Here is a 19,378-nt window from a genome sequence, read left to right as displayed (position 1 = left end):
CCTAGAATACATATTTTCTATCTTACATCATAAGGTAATGGGTAAAGCATCTCTTATACATGTAGAGGACGGTGGTCTTTTTAAAGGGGAAATATCACTCAAATCAGACTTTTTCCATGTTACAGTGCTATAATTTGGTCCCCATTGTTTGTATCAACATAGAAAATGTGGAAAAAAACAGGTTTTGGTAAACCATTGGCTCCCCTTGTGATGTCAGAAGGGGATAATACCGCCCCTTAATCTGCACTATCCAACCACTGCACTGCCATTTAGTGCCGAGATCAGCTCATTTGCATTTAAAAGGACACCAAAAACAGCACATTTTTGCTCACACCTACAAAGTGGCAATTTTAACATGATATAATAAATTATCTATAGGGTATTTTGAGCTAGAACTTTACATACGCAAAACTTTAAATTGGACTTTACGCAAAAGTTTTATTGGACGTCTTTAAAAAGTCATTGTGAAATGTCTCCTTTAAAGGATAGATTCAAAAAAATGAAGATTGTTATCCTTTCTGCAGACGAGGTACAGTTTTCCAAAATTATATAAGGTACTGTTGTTATATAAGAAAATATTCAATATACCCAAGCGACTAGTTCTTCTTAGTCATTTAGCTGTAAATGTATAGTGTGGTTTTGACTTTTCATTTGGCTCTGCTGAAATTCAAAGTATAATGTAACCATGCCAAGTGACATGCCAGACTGAAATCCTGGCACAGTTCTGTGTTCATAATAACTACTACACAGAATCTTCTTTCAGGCAGTTCATGTGGTATCCCGTAAACCACTGGCATAACTTAAATTTCAATTTCCTGAAAATGATTTATATATCCACTCTAACAAATAGACTGTAGTGTAATGTAATTGTAAAGTAATGTACTGTGATAGTGTATTGGTCTCTAGGCAATGTTCTGCCAGGAAGCATTGGGTCCAGCCATTCACGTGCATGTTATATGTAGATTGCAGACCAAGTACAACAATCCATGGCATACTTTTCCCCTGGTGGAGGTGGCCTTTTTGAACCGAATAATTCACCAGACTGCACACATTTGTCCAGGAAATGTTTGAAAAAACATGATAAAAAGGTATTTCCCTGGTATTTCCCTGTTGTACTCCAGACCTCAGTACAACAAGTAGGCAGCTGTGGTATGTGCTGGACCAAAAAGTTCAATCCATGGCAGCTCCACCTCGTAAACTTGAAAGATTTGTGATTCAGCAGCACACAGGTGTAATAATTTTATGGCTCGTCAGTATAACATTGTAATAAATAACACACCCATTTAACACACACTTTACGTACAAAATAAAAATTTTATTGTGCATAAACAGTCTTGCAATAAAGTTTTTATGAAGACATTACTGGCATGGTAACAGTGAGCACCTGAAAGGAAGAGCAACAGATTGTGTTAAAGATGGCCTTCTAGTAACATACAACCACAAACCAAAAAACAACTGTAGTGTAAATACAAAGAACAGTAAGGAGGCGTGCACACCAAAGCTTGGAAACGCGGCTGAAAATGCCAGGCAAATGCCGACCGTCAGCTTTTTTTCAGCCGACTGCCAGCTTCCTCCAGCTGAGCGCTTCAGGTGCTGTGATACTTCTGCTTTGTTTAACAGTGGTTGTACGATGCGCCGATTGGTTGTTGAGATGTTTGCCCCACCCCTCTTCCACTGTCATTGGACGGCTGTGTGAGAACTGACATTGACGAGCTGAGCTTTTCACCCAAAGTTGAATATTTTTTAACTCTCGGCGCTCAGCACTGAGCGCGGAAAAACGCAGAGCGCCAGCTTTCAGCACGAAAAAAAAACGTTTTTGAAAAACGCAGCGCTTCCGTTGGAAACAATTGAAAACATACTCCGGCGTAAAAGCTTTGGTGTGCACGCCCCCTAAGTGTCAAAAAAGGTAACTCTACAAAAAGAAAATTATTTGAAGCTTTAAAGGGATAGTTTGGCCAAAAACCACACCAAACCCATGATTCACTCACCCCCAAGCCGTCCGAGCCGCACACGTCCATCGCCCCTCAGACAAACACACCTTCGAATAGAAAATGTTTTAGATCCTTCAGCCGACCAAATGCGAAGTTACGGGATCCACGACCCCCAAGTCCAAAAAAGTGCGTCCATCCTTCAAAAAACAAATCCACACAGCTCCAGGATGACAAACAAAGGTCCTCTGAGGGTAATCCGTGCGGTGTTGTTGTAGAAATATCCATATTTAAAACTTTAATAACATAAACAACGACCTTCCGGTAGCGCCGCCATCCCGGTCGCATCCGCACTCAGGATGAGTGCTTACGCAGCCTACAGAGGCTACTCTGCTGCTGCTCTGTGCCCCTGCCGTCCGAATTTGTCATACGTCACTAAGAAAAGTGCGTACACTACGCTAATACTCTCTCCTGAATACAGAGGAGTCTAAGATGGCGGCGCTACCGGAAGGTTATTATTTTGGTTTATAAAGTTTTAAATATGGATATTTCTACAACAACACCGCGCAGATTACCCTCAGAGGACCTTTGCTTGTCGTCCTGGAGCCGTTTGGATTTATTTTGTGAGGGCTGGACGCACTTTTTTTGGACATGGGGGTCGTGGACCCCGTAACTTCACATTTAATCAACTGAAAGATCTAAAACATTTTCTAAACTATATACAAAAAACAATGGACATATGCAACTCGGACAGCTTGGTGGTGAGTAAATCATTTTTGGCCGAACTATCCCTTCAAAAAGCAGGAAGGAAAGTACACTGTTCTGAACTACGACTTTACCTGCGTATTTGTGTTGTACTGTGCAACACTGTTTTCTTGGTCAATAAGCAAGGGAAAGAAAATATCCAGGTGATAAAGAGACGGTCGGGCAATAAGCAATAACCTGTCTTCTCCCAAGTCCAGAACAAGAGAGCGAGCAGACATCTGAAAGTAAAGAAGTAAGCAACTGAATCTCTGACTTATTTCACCGTAAATGTGATTGAATGTTCGTAGGACTTCATTCATTACTCACCACCCCAGGTAGCTGGACCTCAGCTATCAGATGTTCTGCATTACCAGTTGGGGGCTCAACCATTAAACAAAACTCTGGGCTGGAGTTAATGAAAGTAGTTCAGTTATTAGTAAGTTTCAGCAGCATGCATTCAATTCAGCATAACAAAGCAGAGCCACACATCACTGGAAAATAAAACATTTACAACACTGTAACAAACAACAAACAACTAACAAACTGTAAAAGATGTGTACAGCTAAACTGCCCTAACAAAGGCAAAATACCTTAAAAAATACTTTTTAGCTTAGACTTTTAGTTGTCAGTTATTTTCTTCTTGATAGTTAAAATAACTGACTCAAGATACTTATTCACATGATGAAGGAGGTCTTGAATGTCCCAAAAAAAAAAAAACAATTCACTTTCGAAAAAAACAAAGTTACTGCCTCTGTAGGGCAGTAAAGTGCAAACTACTAAGTGATAAAAATCACTCACCGCTTTGCTGATGAAGGCAATGAGTGAGATTCCCTGTTCACAGAAAACAAACATGATTTACATATGGATGAAAAGATTTTGGTGTCAATGTTAAAGCACAATTTAATGGCTAAGGGACCGTTCTGTATGTATGGAAGGGGCCACCGGAGGGAAAATAGGGGAGGGTCATGTCTTTTTTCTATGTTGAGGGGAGGGTCATCCAACTTTTTCAGTTTATGGGGGGGTCACTCAACTTTTGTATTCATGAAAACATAAAATTTTCAAAGTGGCTTGTTCAGTGCATATTTTCTATGTAGCTCCACGTAGCTCCCTCAGTCCCCCCTCCATCGCTAGCAAATGGATCTGACCCAACAAAAAAATCGCACCATGCACAAATGATTGATAATATTATTAAACTTTGAATAGAATTATACTGAAAAAATATTTTAAAATGCATGCAAAATAAATACTTCATATGTCACATGACCCACGTCCAACGAATGAGCTGGTAAAAAAGTCGCTCTAGAAAAAGTTTGAAAACGAGAACCAGCAATTAAATAGCGAATGTGTGTAGGCAACTCTTCAAATATCTTTTTGGTCCCGGTGATTTGAAATTGTGCAAACGAGAACATTTTCAAGGCATTTGAGAAGGAAGGAGTGGATGATAGCTCACAAATTTACCCTCGTCTGAGAAATGAAGTTTTGGATAAGGTTTAGCTTCGGCAGCATGAGCGGAGCGTGTGTTAAGGCTGGCAGCCTTCCCCTGCAACGCACTCCTTGATACATGATTAAGATAAAAAAAAATCACGTATATCACTATATGAAAAGCAGCCGTTTCTGCTGCTTTTACATAAAAATGCTCACAACTGCTCAAAATAGTTTTCTCTATTCCAAGATCTAAACAGCGGCGGCCGTTTCTCAAACAGAAGGCTGCATCCTTCGAAGGTCGCATATGCAGGCTGCATACGTCACCAAGCCTGGTTTATTTCAGTTAACTGAGCATTGCATTCGCAGGTCATACTCATATTACAACAATTTACGATTAATTAAGTATAATAGTAAACTTTATAGTTGATAATATTCTGAGATAAGCATGCAGCCCTTCGTTTGGAAACGGCCAATCAGAAATCCTGGCGTCATCAGCAACAGAGTAACTTTGGGAATGCTGTAAGCAAGCCCAAAAATTAAGTTATTTTTTTTATATTTCATAGACAAAGGCTATACAAGTAATTCATTACAATGTTTTTAAATCTAATTGTGATTACGTTAATTAAACATTTATTCATATTAAATCTTATGCATATTTTTATGACACATATCCAGTACGTGCTTAAAAAAAATGCAGGGTGATGATCGTAAAGTTAGGTTAATATTAAATCTTGCAGGCAGCCAACATTTACAAACATGGACATACGCACATATTTCAAGACCAAGACGGATCAGAACAACAACAACACATCAAATTCAAGTTTGCAGTCGACATAAAAACAGCATTAAAGTTTGAAGACATCATTAACACATATGATGATCCAGTAGGGCCAAAAGCAGGATTTTGCTTCATGAGGTAAGATAATGGCTATTTATTATTATTGGCTGCCATGCTAAACCACACATACACTATATCTGCTTTATTTTAAAAGTAACATTACTTTCGGAACGTATAGCTTTTAAAATAAATGTACGGTAACTTTATGGGGAGCGTTTATGCTTTGATGTGTAGATTGTTGCTATGGCACCTTGGAGGTTTTGGGGAAAAAAATATATAATTTGGTTTTGCATTTTAAGTTTAATTCTGTAGTGACAGACCGCATGTTTACGTCTTAAACTGAGGAAGCCACGAGTCCATTGCAACCAAATGTGTTGAATTTGTTATACCCACTGTGCTTTGTTGAATGGTCTCAATGTTTTAATGTTATATTTCATGTGAACACTAGTTAACGTGAGATGAGTAGTAACTGCAGGAAGTTTGGCTTTATATTGTGTTTCCACAACAATGTTAGTGAGTAAATCTACTAAAATGGGAGTGTGATGTGTAAAGTACGCAGAGGTTTGTCGTTTGTCATAGTTGTTAAAAACAATGACTTCTCAACATCTTTGCCAAGCGCAAACCAGAAATCAATCAATTATCGGGGAGGGTCATGCATTTTGTCACAATCATTTTGGAGGGTCACAGAAAATGTATTGCAGGCGAGCGAGGGTCATGTCTTTTTTGTCAACTGATCTCAAAACTCCTCCGGCGGCCCCTCAAATAAATAACGAACAGTCCATAATGCATTTAATACAAAGTGAAAGACTGTTTTGGAAAAGCAACATTAATAATCATGTAAGAACGCACTTTGAGTTAATTTCCTGGATAACTGGTTTGTTCTTGGTGCGAATGTTTTGCTCTACTACAGAACCCATAAACTTTCTGTTCTTCAATATCTTCACATCTAAAGAGAGGAAAAATATGCAAGATTTTAATTTTATTATACACATCCGAATGCTCTATATCTCTCAAATATGTCTGCAAAGTGTACAATGTAAAAATATCCTTTTTTATTGGAAAAACTTTTCAAGTTTCAAGAGTAGTTTTTGTTTTATACAATTTTTTTTCAATAATCAATTTTACATTATCTGTTAATTAAGAAACCCAACAATTAGTAATTTTTTATTATGCAAATAATGACAAATTATGACATAAAAGTCATAAGCTATCATAAAATAAATCTTATCTAAATAAACATTTTCTTTGTGTAAACACTCATACATGTGCATGTAAAATTGGAAAAGCTCAACCATACATTTGAAAGGTGAAATCATGACCTTCACATTAAAATAATTTTTTTAAGTTTTTAGCAGCTTTTTTCTTTTAGCTCTGAATATCTATTTCTGAATAACATGTTGCAATTCAAATACTTATCTTAATTCTTATTTTTCTAACTATCTTATTTATCTGAATGATTGCATAAACTGCAAGAAGGTTAAAAAACTGTTCAAACCTTAAAACAGCACAATCATGCATATAGGAATGTTCCTATTGAGATGAATTATAAATAAAAAAGGAAATCATATCATCTTAAAATAAACTTTAAAATAAAATTTGGCTACAATAAAATTATCCATATCAGTTTTCAGATGTTATAATGATGATTTCAATTCAAATTTCATGGCAAGATTGTTAACATCTTGGGCCCTATTTTAATGATCTAAGCACATTGTCTAAAGCGCACAGCGCAACGTCTAAATGGGCGTGTCCGAATCCACTTTTGCTAATTTAACTACGGAAAAAATGGTTTGTGCGCCGAGCGCATGGTCGAAAAGGGTTGGTCCTATTGTAATGGGAGTATTTTGGGCGTAACGTGCAATAGACCAATGAGAGTCACAGCTCTCATCCCCTTTAAAAGCAAGTTGCGCTGGTGCTATGTCTAATCCCTATTTAGATGACGGACTTTGTAAACTGAAAAACTAAGCGGAGGAAGAAGATTCCAGTTTAAAATTAATGTTAAATAATTGTGTTGTTTTTCACTTGTATTGAAATTGTTATTCTTTATTAAAACCTTTAAAACCCGTTTTCTTTTAGTCATGGAAGTAAAAAAGCAGGCTTGTAATTCCTTTAAATGTATGGCTATCCAATATCATCAAAAAATAATTTACAAGTATGTAAGATAAGGTTTGTACTCTAAAAATACTTTATTTGTAACAAACAGGAGATAAAGAATTTACAAACGGCTCTCCTCACGTTTCAGCACTTTGGACAGCGTTTTTTAGCAAAGAGTTTTTTTTAAGCATTACTTAAAAATGTTTCTCATCTCACCATATCCACAGGTACAGAGTCATCATATACAATAAATCCGCGAGGTAGCATTAAAAAAAAACATTTAAAAACAGATGCATTTGTTTAAAGCAAAGCATTTATTTACTTACCAGGCTGCAGGTGAAGCAGCTCTTTGCGCCTTCTAACGTCTCATAATTAGTCCTCATTTATGTCCAAGAGGCTCAATAATAATCTTTTACATTCAATCCTTTAATCTTTCATATTTAAAAGCGTTTTTAGTGCTGCTGCGCATTCATGTACTTTGTGATAAGCAAACCCGCGTTGTCCTTCCGTTTATAGGCGCATATTACGAATGCGCTCTTTAAATAACATAAAACATAGTCTATTTTAGTTGCCTCAAAATAGCAACGCGCCAACAATGCGCCTGAACACACCTCGTTTTCAGACCGGAACGCCCATGGGCGCAAAAGGGGGCGCAAATGCATTTGCTATTTAAACAACGCGGCGCTAAACGTGAAAATTATAATTGCGCAGGGTGGAAAATAGCAAATGACACTTGCGTCGAGCATTGCGCCGGGTGTACGATAGAGCCCCTTTTCTTAAAAAAATTAAAAAAGGCATTCAAACAAAAACAATTGAAAGTGACGTATTTGCCAATTTATGGTAACCTCTAAATTAAACCCATACAGTGAATAGTGAACACACGCACTGTGAACACCTGGAGCAGTGGGCAGCTATCATTGCAGCGCCCGGGGAGCAATTAAGGGTTAAGGGCCCTCGCTCAAGACACCACAGTCGCAACCCACCAGCAACTCTCGAGTTAAAAGCCTGACACTCTAACCACTAGGGTACAAATGCCAACAAAGACTAACCTCTGCTTAACTCTAGGTTGTATTTGTTTTCCAGTCCCTCCAAGGAAACTGCAATCAGAAACTGCTGGAACAGTTCGTCTTTCTGTAAGGTACAAGCATATAGTGTAATGACCATTACTTAACCACTTGGCAAAAGCCCAAAAACAATTCAGGCTCAATTTTACAGTTTTTAAGTCTTGTTAAAACACAAGACACGCACCTGGCATTTCTGGAAAAATTCCTCATTGATCACTACATCATACACTGTGCAGCCTTGCGAACCTGAAAACAGGAGAATATATACTGAACAATGTATATGTGCTCCATTCTCATATGAAGGCATCAGTTCAATCAAAAAACCATACTGTGTTTTTTTCCTTTCAGAGCTGTTTAGTCTTTCAAATAAAATTAGTCAAGTAGATATAGAATGCGCTTAAAACAGACACTTTTTTTAAAAGTATGTTAAGTCCAAAAAGTTGAAGGAATCGTTCACAAACTGAACAATTTAATCAGACTATCAAAAATATTTTAATTGTTCATATACAAAAGTGAAAAAGTGACAGCAGTGCAAAATGTATAAAAACAGACCAGAGAGCAGACGTTTAAGCTCATACTTTTTCAGTGCTCATGAAATAAAGCAACATCACACTTATGCTGCTGTTCCATTGCATACTACCCCATGAGTTGGGTCGGGTCAGTTTACTTTTGGGGGCTTTTCCACTGGCTACCAAATACTTTTTTTAGTAGCACCTCGGTCGGGGTTCCAAGCGAGCTGAGCTGATACTAAAACGTGAGGTGAAATACTGTAGATCACTGATTGGTCTGCTTTGTTGTAAATTCCCAAACTGTGTTTTAACTGTGAAAACATCTACAGGGTGAGAATCAGGAACACCATACAAGTGTTTTCATGGTAGTTTGTGGCGGCACATTTGCAACACGCACGTATGCGCAGCATTTTTGCAACTCAGCGGAGAGCGTCGACGGACACCATGTGTGTTTGTACAGAATTTGTCATGTGAGACAGAGGTAGTTGTAATTCCTAGTTGCTTCTTATTCTTCTGTACCACCTTTTGAAGTTAGTCAAATTTGAACCAGTATTTGAAACACGAGCAAACCACGATCTTCGTTTTAAATGTTTACTTCCAGAACATTATAAAAGCTGTTACATAGACATGGTACGCACAGTCAAAAAACTGTGTTGCTTCCATCATATCTAACTTCAAACTAAACTAAACACATCCAATTGCTAGCATTATGATGTAGTGCGATCTGTCTGGAAGCTCAAAATAATTAAATGCCATCAGATTTAAACATTACTAAATATGCATTTTAAAGCAAAATTATCTTATTCATTTTAATAAATTATTATTTTAGATGAACTAATTCCTATGTGGCTCTTACAGTAGTGATAATCGGGATGTGCAAACATCTATTTGTGGTGGTCAATTTAGATTTTGTGGCAGACTGACAAATAAATGAATGTATGGGAAACACTGCATTTCAATGATGCTAGCTTGCACGTTTTGTATGATGTCACAGCAGTAAGCAGCGCAAATATATATAATGACACCTATAATCCCTCCAACTCTGAAGTGGTACTAAACTCAATGGAAAAGGTAAGCGAGCCAAAATACTCTCTCAGAAACAAGGTACAAAGGTTGTACAAAAGTTGTACCTTTTTTGTCACTAGGACAGTACCTTTTAAATATGTACCAGTTATGTTTAAACATGTACCTTTGAGATACCAGTATGTACCTTTTAGGCAGTGAAATACCAATAATGTCTGAAATAAAACTCACTGAAGCCCAGTGGCGGCCAGAGCCTCCTCTTCCAAAAAGGCAGAAATGCAAAATGTGTGTTCAGGTTGTCATATCAAAATGTGTTTGGTGCATCATGTGAACCTACAGTATGTGCATCAAGCATTATGTCAAAATACATGCCTGCTGCAGACACGTCCAAAGAGTCCATAACAAAAGAGACGCCTACGTTCACAAGATAATCGCAACACACTTAACAAGTATAGCAAGTATCTGGCAAACACAAGCGTCTCTTTTATTATAAATCCATTCAATGCGTCTGCTGCAGGCACATATTTTGACATGATGCGACAAATACAGATTTTAAAATGAGCCACAGATAACAATGTTTTGACGAGGTTCGCATTAGTGCCTCCTCGGAAAAGAAGTAACCAGCCGCCACTGTGGAAGCCCTGCACAGATAACTAAACAGATAAAAAAAATAAAAGATCATAGGTACAAATATGATGTTAGTTCACATATTTAACTGTATCCTGATTTGACAAGTGTTCGTTTTGTCATTACATTTGATTAGTGGAAACAATGGCAAACAAAAACAAAACATGTCAGATTAACTGCTCACTGTTGTCTTTTTCTGTATGGGGTTCGCCGAGGCTCATAGGCACTCTGTAACTTGTGGGATCTTCTGACTCCAGTAGCTCCACCAGTTCTTCCTGGGACAGATGAGGAGGGGGTGGTACCGCCTGTGACTGACAGATATTCAGAAAGACTTTCTTTTTGTCTGACACAGAGAAGGTCTTTACACAAATGCCTGTCATAGAGAGGAAAATAATTAAATAACACTAGTTACGCTATCAGTTGTTTTAATACAAATTTCTCAAAATGTACCAGTCTGCAAAATAAAAGATTTATGTATTACACTAACCTGGCTGAGGACGGATGACTTTGCAAGGGGAACTGTCGCTTTGCGTTTTTCCCATAGTCTGTAAGATTGCACAAAACAAATATTTTTTATCTTTTCTTTACAGGAAAAACAGGAAAGTCCCACTAAAATAAAAAGTTGCTATTTTTAAACAATGACACAACTTTTAAATGTGTTCAACTTGCATGCAGGACTGCACGCATTGATGTGCCGTCGACTAAATGTTATCAGACTTTAATCAGCACTAGTGCTCTAACAACTTCACAGCTATTGATGTAAATTCTAATGTAAATATCTTGATATATTGTGAATAACTGAACATCACTTGATAGCCTCGGCCTGTCAATAAAAATGAGTACTCTAAACATCATGACAGAAGTGTAATTTATAGATGAACTATTTCTACATTATTTTATCCTCAGTGCCACGTCTAGAAGTAATTAAAACGTGTTGTGTAACAAATGACGCAAGCCCATATAAAATAATGTATTATACTATAGTAAGTTTACTCTAGTAAATTGTGGTAAAATTCCTTTATACTATAGTTTTTATTTAGCTTACAAAATAAGCATTAAAGTATACTACAGTATTTACTACAGATTATTATTTTACTTTAATTAATACTACAGAATACTAGAGCAAAATTTAGTTTTTTTGCTAAATTTAAATTTACTTTATAAAATTATACTAATACACTACTAGTTTACGATACTAAATAGGCCTACTTATGTATACTACAATCTAATTTATAAAGCATGCATACACACAAAACGGGGCTGGGAATGTGCGTATGCCACTTCCCACGCAAAGCTTGTGGGATCTATAAAAAAACATGACAGGAGAATGTGTGCTCCTGTACTCTGAGCCGTGGGTACACACATTTTGAAAACAATGGGAATTGGCGAAACAGATTTCTTGAAATTTAACTGTAAAAAAAGATGGACGATGCGGTGTTGCCTCCTTCCATTGTAATGAATTGAAGCCAAAAATGTCCGACCATGGTTGCTGCCATGTTACGTAAAAACGTCAGTTTGGAGCCAAGGCATGCGCAGAAGGAATTTTCTGTGGAACCAGAGGCGGAGCCGGCAGTATCAAACTTCAGCCCAAACGCTTGCGCGCCCAATTCAACCACACAAATCATAACGACGATGCGCCCCATTTCTATAGCATCAAATACTAGCTACTAGCTAAAATGAAACTTATCACAAAAATGAACAATTATACATACATCAGCGTGATAACAACTACCTTAAAGAATCAAAACCATCTTTCGGAAAATTTTATTGGAAGGGTAAATATTTTTATTTAGAGCACATTTGTTTGCATGGAGAGGGCTATGACTCGTACTGAAGCCAGCCACCAGAGGGCGATAAAAGAGCCAGAGGCTTCATTTTTCAAGACGTATGAGGCACACCCGGTATAGACCCATTGCAAGTAGACATCACAGTTACATCACTGCAAGCTGGGCACGCAATGTGGTGGCAGAAAAACAGTGGAAGAATTATACATGAGTGAAACAGACAATATAACCCACTAGAAAATGTCTTCTTGTGCTGTTGGGTGTCAGAATGGAAATAACAAAAAAGATGGCCTTCATTTTTATAGAATACTGTCGCCGAGGAGACCAAATGAAAATAAACACAGGCGTTTATGGTTGCAAGCCCTTAAAGGTAGGGTAACAGATTTGATCCTGAAACATTTTTAGTTATGCTGGTTAAAAGTCTCCTCACATCCTGATAGCAATCACTGTGTTAAGTTGTTTAAATGTATTTGTAGAAATTTATGTCATCTGTGAAAGGCATAGGACCAAAAAATGTTCAACCAATCATAGATTTCGGTCCGAACAGACGTTTCCTTTTTTGTCCCTCATACGTAAGCGTAATTTGAATGGCCACCGCGCAGCGAGTCCACACAGACACCATACGTCATCGGCGCATTCACGTGCGCTCACCTCCTGCCTGTAAACAGTGAGAACAGCAAACTTTTCTGCTGAATTAACAACCTGTACACGGAGCCACAAAACTAAAGGCATCTTTTATAACAACAACAGCAAAAACTGCCTGGATCAGCAAAGAGCAAAAAGCCAAATTAACATCGGTAACTTTACTGCTTTACCACGAGATGCAAACAGCTGCAGGAGGCAAAGAGTCTGAAATGGTCGTTGCACTGTTTATTTTGGTAAGGTAGGTACGCGATATGTTTGTATTGAGATGGATTCAGATATTCTACTTTGATGAAACATTGTGTTGCTTTATATAGTATAGTTACTACTTCTACACAACCGAACGTGTGTTTAAACTAATTCTGATGTAAACCAGTTGTTTATGTTGGTTATTTTGGAAGTGTTATTCACTTTATACCGCAAAGTTTTTTCTGTGCGTATTCATGTGTTTTGAAAGAGGCGTGACTTTGTATGGCAATTTGACTTGAGGGTGGGATCAGGATTTCACTGCTAGGCGGCTACCGTTAGCATTTTTTCAAAATGTGTTACCCTACCTTTAAACGGACAGACTGAAGTGATGAAAACTTTCGGATATAGCTGCAAGCAGGTCAAGCTGAACAAAGGCACAAAAGGAAGTAAAGTTAATTTGGATGAGCAGTTTTTTCCTACGGTGGTTTTGAGTCGATCAGAATAACATTCGCGGAGATATTTGCACATGTTTTTTTTACATTTACATTTAGTTATTTAGCAGTCGCTTTGATCCGAAGCGACTTACAAATAGGGATGCCCCGAATCCAGATTTTTTGGGTTTGGCCGAATACCGAATCCACTGTTTAAGACTTGGCCGAATCCAAAACCAAATACCGAATCCTACTCGCATCCTTATTCCATTAACACAGTAAGGGGCCAGTCACACCAAAAGCGTTTATGGCAGCTGCAGGCATTTTTGAAGGAGCGCTGAGAGCGGAGAAGCGCCCGACGTCATTCGTGTCTTTCCATTGTCCAATCGAATGAGGGGAGAGGCGGGCCTTACATTGTGGTGAGGGAAGTTTACAGGTGCTTTGAAGAACCGGACACCACCCGCTCACTGTCTCCTGTGTGTTTGTGCACCTCTCACCCTCAAACAAGGTCAGAGCGAGCGTCCTCTTTTTAAAGTTTCTGCTAATATGACAGTTAACAGCAAAAGAGCGCTCACGCTTCAATATTTGATTGACAAGACAGCTGACTCGGTGGTTGCTTAGCAATATGAAAAGCCGCGTCTGCAAGCGTTTAAAGCGCTTTTGGTGTGACTGGCCCCTAAAACACATTAATGAAGTAAACAACGTCAACAGCAGTGTATGTTTCATTTTATTTAATTTTAACTGCAAAAAAAAAGGATCATTATGCAACATTATGCATAATGAAAGCGATGCGTTGCGACACGCTCGTTTTTCCAGGTGCGTCCGCGAAATGTGAACCACCCCTAAGGTTCACCGAAAGAAAAAGCTCATCTCCACGTCAGCGCCCGATATGTGTAATCAAAGGACGCGTGACGCCGACCAGCATAGCGCAAGCCTAGGGTTCGGTTCGGTGGGAAAAAATCTAGGATTCGGCCGAACCCGAACCCCGTCAAAAAGCCCAGTATTCGGCCAAATCCGAATCCTGGATTCGGTGCATCCCTACTTACAAATGAGGTAAACAATAGAAGCAATTAGAGCAACACAACTGTGTCCGGTCACAGCTGCACATTCTGCTTTAGTCTATGGTCACAGCAGCCACAACTAACAGAGGAAGATCAATACAACACTCCCAGGAGGCTCACAACAAAATTGCAAAACCCACAGGTCATCAGAGAAACACCAAAATACAATTTGACTTTATTCCAAAGTAGCAAGATCGTTATCAAGTAGGCTAATTAAATAATCAAGTAAATGGTCAGTGATCAAATAAGAACAAAAAAAGAATAATTTGATTTAACATACACTTCGCCAATAGACATTATGAGGAGCATATGTGGCCATCATGTGCAAGCCTGAAAGGAGAGCACAGTTTGGACAGGCAGCATATGCACATTTCTTCCCGATGTTACTGGACAGGACAGCAGATTTTCTTTTGTCTCCTAGCAACCTACTATAAGGACTACAAAACAATAAATAATGACATTGATTTACCAGATCCATGGCATTTATACAAGACAGCATGTGTGCCTAGAAGGTTTTATAGGTTTTAAGAAGTGTTCACGTGTGTTTCCTCATTATTCTCGCGTTTCATGAAATTGATTTGAGTTGGCTGGCACAAATTTTGGTTGGAGAGCTTCAGAAAAGGTCACATGATTTCCAGTAGAGTAAAAGTTTTTGCGTTCCACCAATGCAACACAAAAAAACTGTGAGCAGTGTGTCTCTTATTCCCCTACTGGAAATCACGTGACCTTTTCTAAAACTCTCCAACTAGAAATTGTATGAAATGCGACATAACGTTTTTATATAAACACACATCACACATCACGTGTTTAAAAGTTGAGTCGTATGTTGGTTTTGCCAGTTGTAGATGAATAACAGCTGTGAATGATCACAATGAATGACCTGAAGCAGCCTGGTCACAGGAAAAGAAGTGAACAATGTCCCAACGTGACGTGAGCTAGGGTCCTTACCAGTGTCTGAACTAGGGCTGCACCATTCCAGGAAAAATTATGATCACGATTGTTATGCTCAAACTTTTGATCACGATTAGAAATCACGATCATTCTCTAAGTGAAGAACTTCTATTCACTTCAGTATTTTTATTACACTTTACAACCATGTATATAATATTAGGCTATATATATATATATATATATATATATATATATTATATATTATAAAATATTAAATTTTTTTGTAATATTCACAGCTCCCATTCTCTTTTTAAAACATTTAAAATCATTCCGCAAAATTCTGCATAGATTTTTCAAATGAAATCAGCAGAAATAGCAAAAATAACTCCTTACACAGATGCAATTGTAGCTGATACTCTTACAGCAATTAAAGCAGTTCAGTTTTGTTTTAACTGCCAAAATAATTAAATATATTTTATTTCTTACATTTTAGAGCCTTTTGTGTTTGTTAAATTAAGGTTTTTGATGATGACGGTTAGCGGCCGACTGCAAGTTAACGACATGTTTGATCAATTGAGGCTCTCAAATTAACACTTCACTTGACTAAAATAATATTTATATAAAATATATATTTTCAGCATATAACAATGTTTGTTTAAATGTTTATTATCAACACACACTATTTTTAAAAAGCGGAGGCAGGATGCTCTGCTGCTCGCAGTCGCGACGGAGTGCAGAAAAATAATGAAAAGGGCAAAACGAAACGAAATAAACATGTAGGTTGCATTACCTTACACATTCGCTATAAATCAATTAAAATGTAATGCTTTAACAGACAACATTGTGTATCCAACAGTTAGGCTAAGAAAGACGTCCAATCTCAAACAAGAAAAAATTACATAGCATTGTTACATGACTACAGGAAGAAGTTTTTTATAGATTGTGTCTTATACGCTGTGTGCATAGATTATGCGCAGTATTTAAGGTTTTAATCTAGTCCTCCATTTATATTTTCCCCTGGTGCTGCGGGCGGAGACGCTAAACACCTTTGCAACAGGTGCATTGTGAATGTATGTGTGTGCATGGCGGACTCGTGTGATAGGTTAAACGTCTTTCTTTTACAATCATGAATGGCTCAACGTTTTTTTTAATTAAATTGAAAAATATAAAAAGATGAAGAAGCCTAAAGCCGAAAGTATACTAGGGACGTCCGCGTATGCGCGCCGTCCGCATGACGTCATTTTCGTCATTAAGAGGGACCGTCCGCGTGCAGCCCAAAATTTGAGACCGCGCAGACAGTGCGCGTACAGTCCGCGTACAACAGCGCATGCTCGTGAAAATATTTAGACAGGGCACTCCACTATAAACAATTATACAAAGAAAATAGACAGCATTTGCACACACACTATCGTTTTTCTTCTTTAACTTTTACTTCTTCCAAGAACAGAAAGCCCTGGAGCATGTTTGTTTGATTCATGTTCTTTGTTGTCTTATTGTTTGTTCTAAACTGTGTTTGCAATGGTGGATCAGTTACTTTTCTTCACCTATCGTAATGTTTTAATGTACTGTAAATGTCGCCAAATCAGTGCTGCCCTGACAGCCTGTTAGACTAATAATTTGAATAAGAAATCATTTGTATTGCGTATAGTGTCGAACGCGGCCATCTGCGTGTAGCCGCGGGGAGTATACACGTCCGCGGAAAAAAGGTATACCCCGGCCTTAAAAAAGCCAGAGGCATGGCCCGCGTATCAACTGTGACGTTAAAATTGGCCCGAAACCCGACCAGAGGGACGTAAAAAGGCTGACATGCAGGGCTCTAATATATATCTATATGTCGTGGATGATCGGGTTTTTTTTATGGTTGCGGCTTGTGTCTTCAGCTTTTAAAAATCTTGATATTTCACGTTTGGATGAAACAAAAGCACAGTTTGCATAATACTTACCTAATCAACATCACCACTTTCCTCAAATTCGAAATATCCAAACAAAGCAGTATATGACCCTTTTCGGGGAACTAACGTACGTATTTTTGCACTTTCTTCTTGTTGCTCTGCCATTACGTTCGTTCAAGAAGAATTACTGTAAATCTCGTGATGCCAACTTAATTCCACCATAACCCAGACTGCACTTGCAAATATCCACTTCATATACTCTGACTCCACCCATATCAAACAAACACATTGCTTGATTCTGTCTGCTTTGTGTTTGGTCTTTACACATTAATCGCGACGATTGTCTTAAACTAATCGTGGGGCGCACATATCGTTATCACGATAAAAATACGATTAATCGTGCAGCCCTAGTCTGAACCTGCATTCACGATATACTGATTCATGACCTAGGGTGCTAGGGAGCAGATTGAGACACAGTCGAACAACCCTATTATTGTCTGGGCGCATATCATCTTACAAAAATCAATTGCCAGTCTCATTAGTATGCTGATCAGAATTCATGAGGCGAATTGCAATGGCTATATGGTTAAAATTGGGTGTGTACAGGGCGGCATATGGGGCCATTTACGTACGCACACTTGCAGGTGATCTGTGACTTATAAAGAGAACATCACTGTTTGAATTCCGGACCTCCTATAAGCATTGAGGGACCCCCTATAAAGCAAAAAATATATAAATTAGGGGGGTCCCCTGGTTTTTATTCAAATTAAAATACTAAATGGATTTTTTAATTCTCATCCGGAGCTGCTACAAAGCAATACTGTCCATTATTTGTTCCAATTTTGTAATAAACTAATCCAAAAGATTTCTGTCTGAAATACCGTAAATGTTTAAACTCTCAAATGAGCCTCAATTATTTTCACCTCGTTGGGGTTTCTTTGAATAAAAAGTTGTAAAGATTACCATTGCACACATTGCAAAGGTATGCTTCTGTGCTTTTATATTGCGCATTGATGACCTGTCACCCCCAATCAACAACAAATGTCTGAATATATCTTCATATGATATATCAGGCCACTTCTTCATTTCATCCTCCAACTGGCAGATATATGGCAAAATATTTACCATAACAGTTTAAATCATGTTTTATGACAGTGTTTTCAAGCTACTGAAATGGATATCTCGCACAAAAAAGGAAATACGTCACTTCTCTTACTTCCGCGTTGAAAAATACCGGGGGGGGGGGGGGTGGTTGGTTGGCTTAGCTATGGGACCCCATCATTCCAACACTGGGGAACATTGCTTGCACGGTTTTTTTTTTTTTTTTGGCTTATGACATTTTGGCTTTTGAGTGCACGTAAGTGAAACGTTTGGTAAGGATCCTATGGGCGATTTTATTAATGAGACCCCTGATATTTTTCATGTGGGGTTTTCTGAAATCGCACATCTAACGTTACATTAATAAATTTGTATTATGTGGTACGCACCATTTCAAAGTGTTCATATCAACAAGTTCAGTATTGTATCTTTGTGAAAAGTCAGAGTTGTGATGGTTTTTAGGGTGGTGTTAATACCTGAAGTAAGAGTTGCTGATAAAGTTCTTCCTGCTTTATCTCCTCCAGTTCGACGTTCAGGAGAGTCGTATCTGTTTCCATGACTACACAAATATACACAAAGGACACATGATTGATAAGAAATTATAATGCTCCATTAAACTCAGATTACCCTTACCGTTACTGTGTTACTGTGTTAGCTTTGCTAATTCGCTAACGTATGAAGCTAAAAGCTGGTGTAACGCACAAATTCCAATTAAACGAAAGACCAAATGTAGCGATATGATATACTCACTGAAGGTAACTTAGCCTACTTCTGTGATGAAGCTAACATGTGCAGTACTTGAGTGACGTATTTTCCGTCGTAAGCATGTCAAAATAAAAGTACCTTTCTTAAGGCTCCTCAAAAGAAAATGAAACCATGAATGCCAGTGTGTGAATTAAAACATTTCTGAAGCTGGTAGGTAGATATGATATCGCTTTAATGGCAATACTGATAGCGTACGGTAAAGTCGGTAACAGATGAATAACAAGACATGTTTATGTAATGGTTTGGTAAATAATTTGTACAAAATGTTGGTTTAATGTAGACATTGCTAATAGTTAAACAGCAGGGCAGGACATCAAATGTCCTGCAAAAGAGACACCCCACTTTGTATAATTGTATACATTTTAAGGTTTAT

General features: G+C 38.0%; 1 protein-coding gene across 4 annotated transcripts; it reads right to left on the bottom strand.

The window, feature by feature from the left end:
- Nucleotides 1-1,294: 1,294 nt before the first annotated feature.
- Nucleotides 1,295-19,129, bottom strand: pih1d1 (PIH1 domain containing 1). Of its 4 annotated transcripts, none has more exons than XM_055193929.2 (11): nucleotides 18,991-19,129; nucleotides 18,717-18,799; nucleotides 10,740-10,797; nucleotides 10,437-10,625; nucleotides 8,278-8,339; nucleotides 8,079-8,160; nucleotides 5,785-5,881; nucleotides 3,471-3,503; nucleotides 3,000-3,078; nucleotides 2,768-2,911; nucleotides 1,295-1,384 (listed from the first exon to the last, which is right to left on the bottom strand). In XM_055193929.2, exons 2-11 carry the CDS (start codon nucleotides 18,795-18,797, stop codon nucleotides 1,349-1,351), a joined length of 861 nt encoding a protein of 286 aa, XP_055049904.2. In that variant the 5' UTR covers nucleotides 18,798-18,799; nucleotides 18,991-19,129; the 3' UTR covers nucleotides 1,295-1,348. The 4 variants fall into 4 exon arrangements, with proteins under 4 accessions (XP_055049904.2, XP_055049905.2, XP_055049906.2 ...); XM_055193930.2 differs by having other exon boundaries at nucleotides 18,874-19,019; XM_055193931.2 differs by lacking the exon at nucleotides 18,991-19,129 and adding an exon at nucleotides 18,883-18,957 and having other exon boundaries at nucleotides 18,717-18,800.
- Nucleotides 19,130-19,378: the final 249 nt, after the last annotated feature.

The sequence above is a fragment of the Misgurnus anguillicaudatus genome, chromosome 19 (genome assembly GCF_027580225.2).
Source record: "Misgurnus anguillicaudatus chromosome 19, ASM2758022v2, whole genome shotgun sequence".
In the NCBI taxonomy this organism is placed as follows: Eukaryota; Metazoa; Chordata; class Actinopteri; order Cypriniformes; family Cobitidae; genus Misgurnus; species Misgurnus anguillicaudatus.
Note: the sequence above shows the minus strand (reverse complement) of the source record. Positions and strands in the feature narration are given on the sequence as shown.

Bases quoted from the DNA above. Each gene is read 5' to 3' on its own strand.
- pih1d1 (XM_055193929.2), bottom strand. From the start codon at position 18,797: ATGGAAACAGATACGACTCTCCTGAACGTCGAACTGGAGGAGATAAAG. The intron at 3,504-5,784 runs GTGCGTTCTTAC...TTCTGTGAACAG, and splicing joins ATCCAGGAAATTAACTCAAA to GGAATCTCACTCATTGCCTT. The intron at 2,912-2,999 runs GTGAGTAATGAA...CTTTACTTTCAG, and splicing joins AGGTCCAGCTACCTGGGGTG to ATGTCTGCTCGCTCTCTTGT.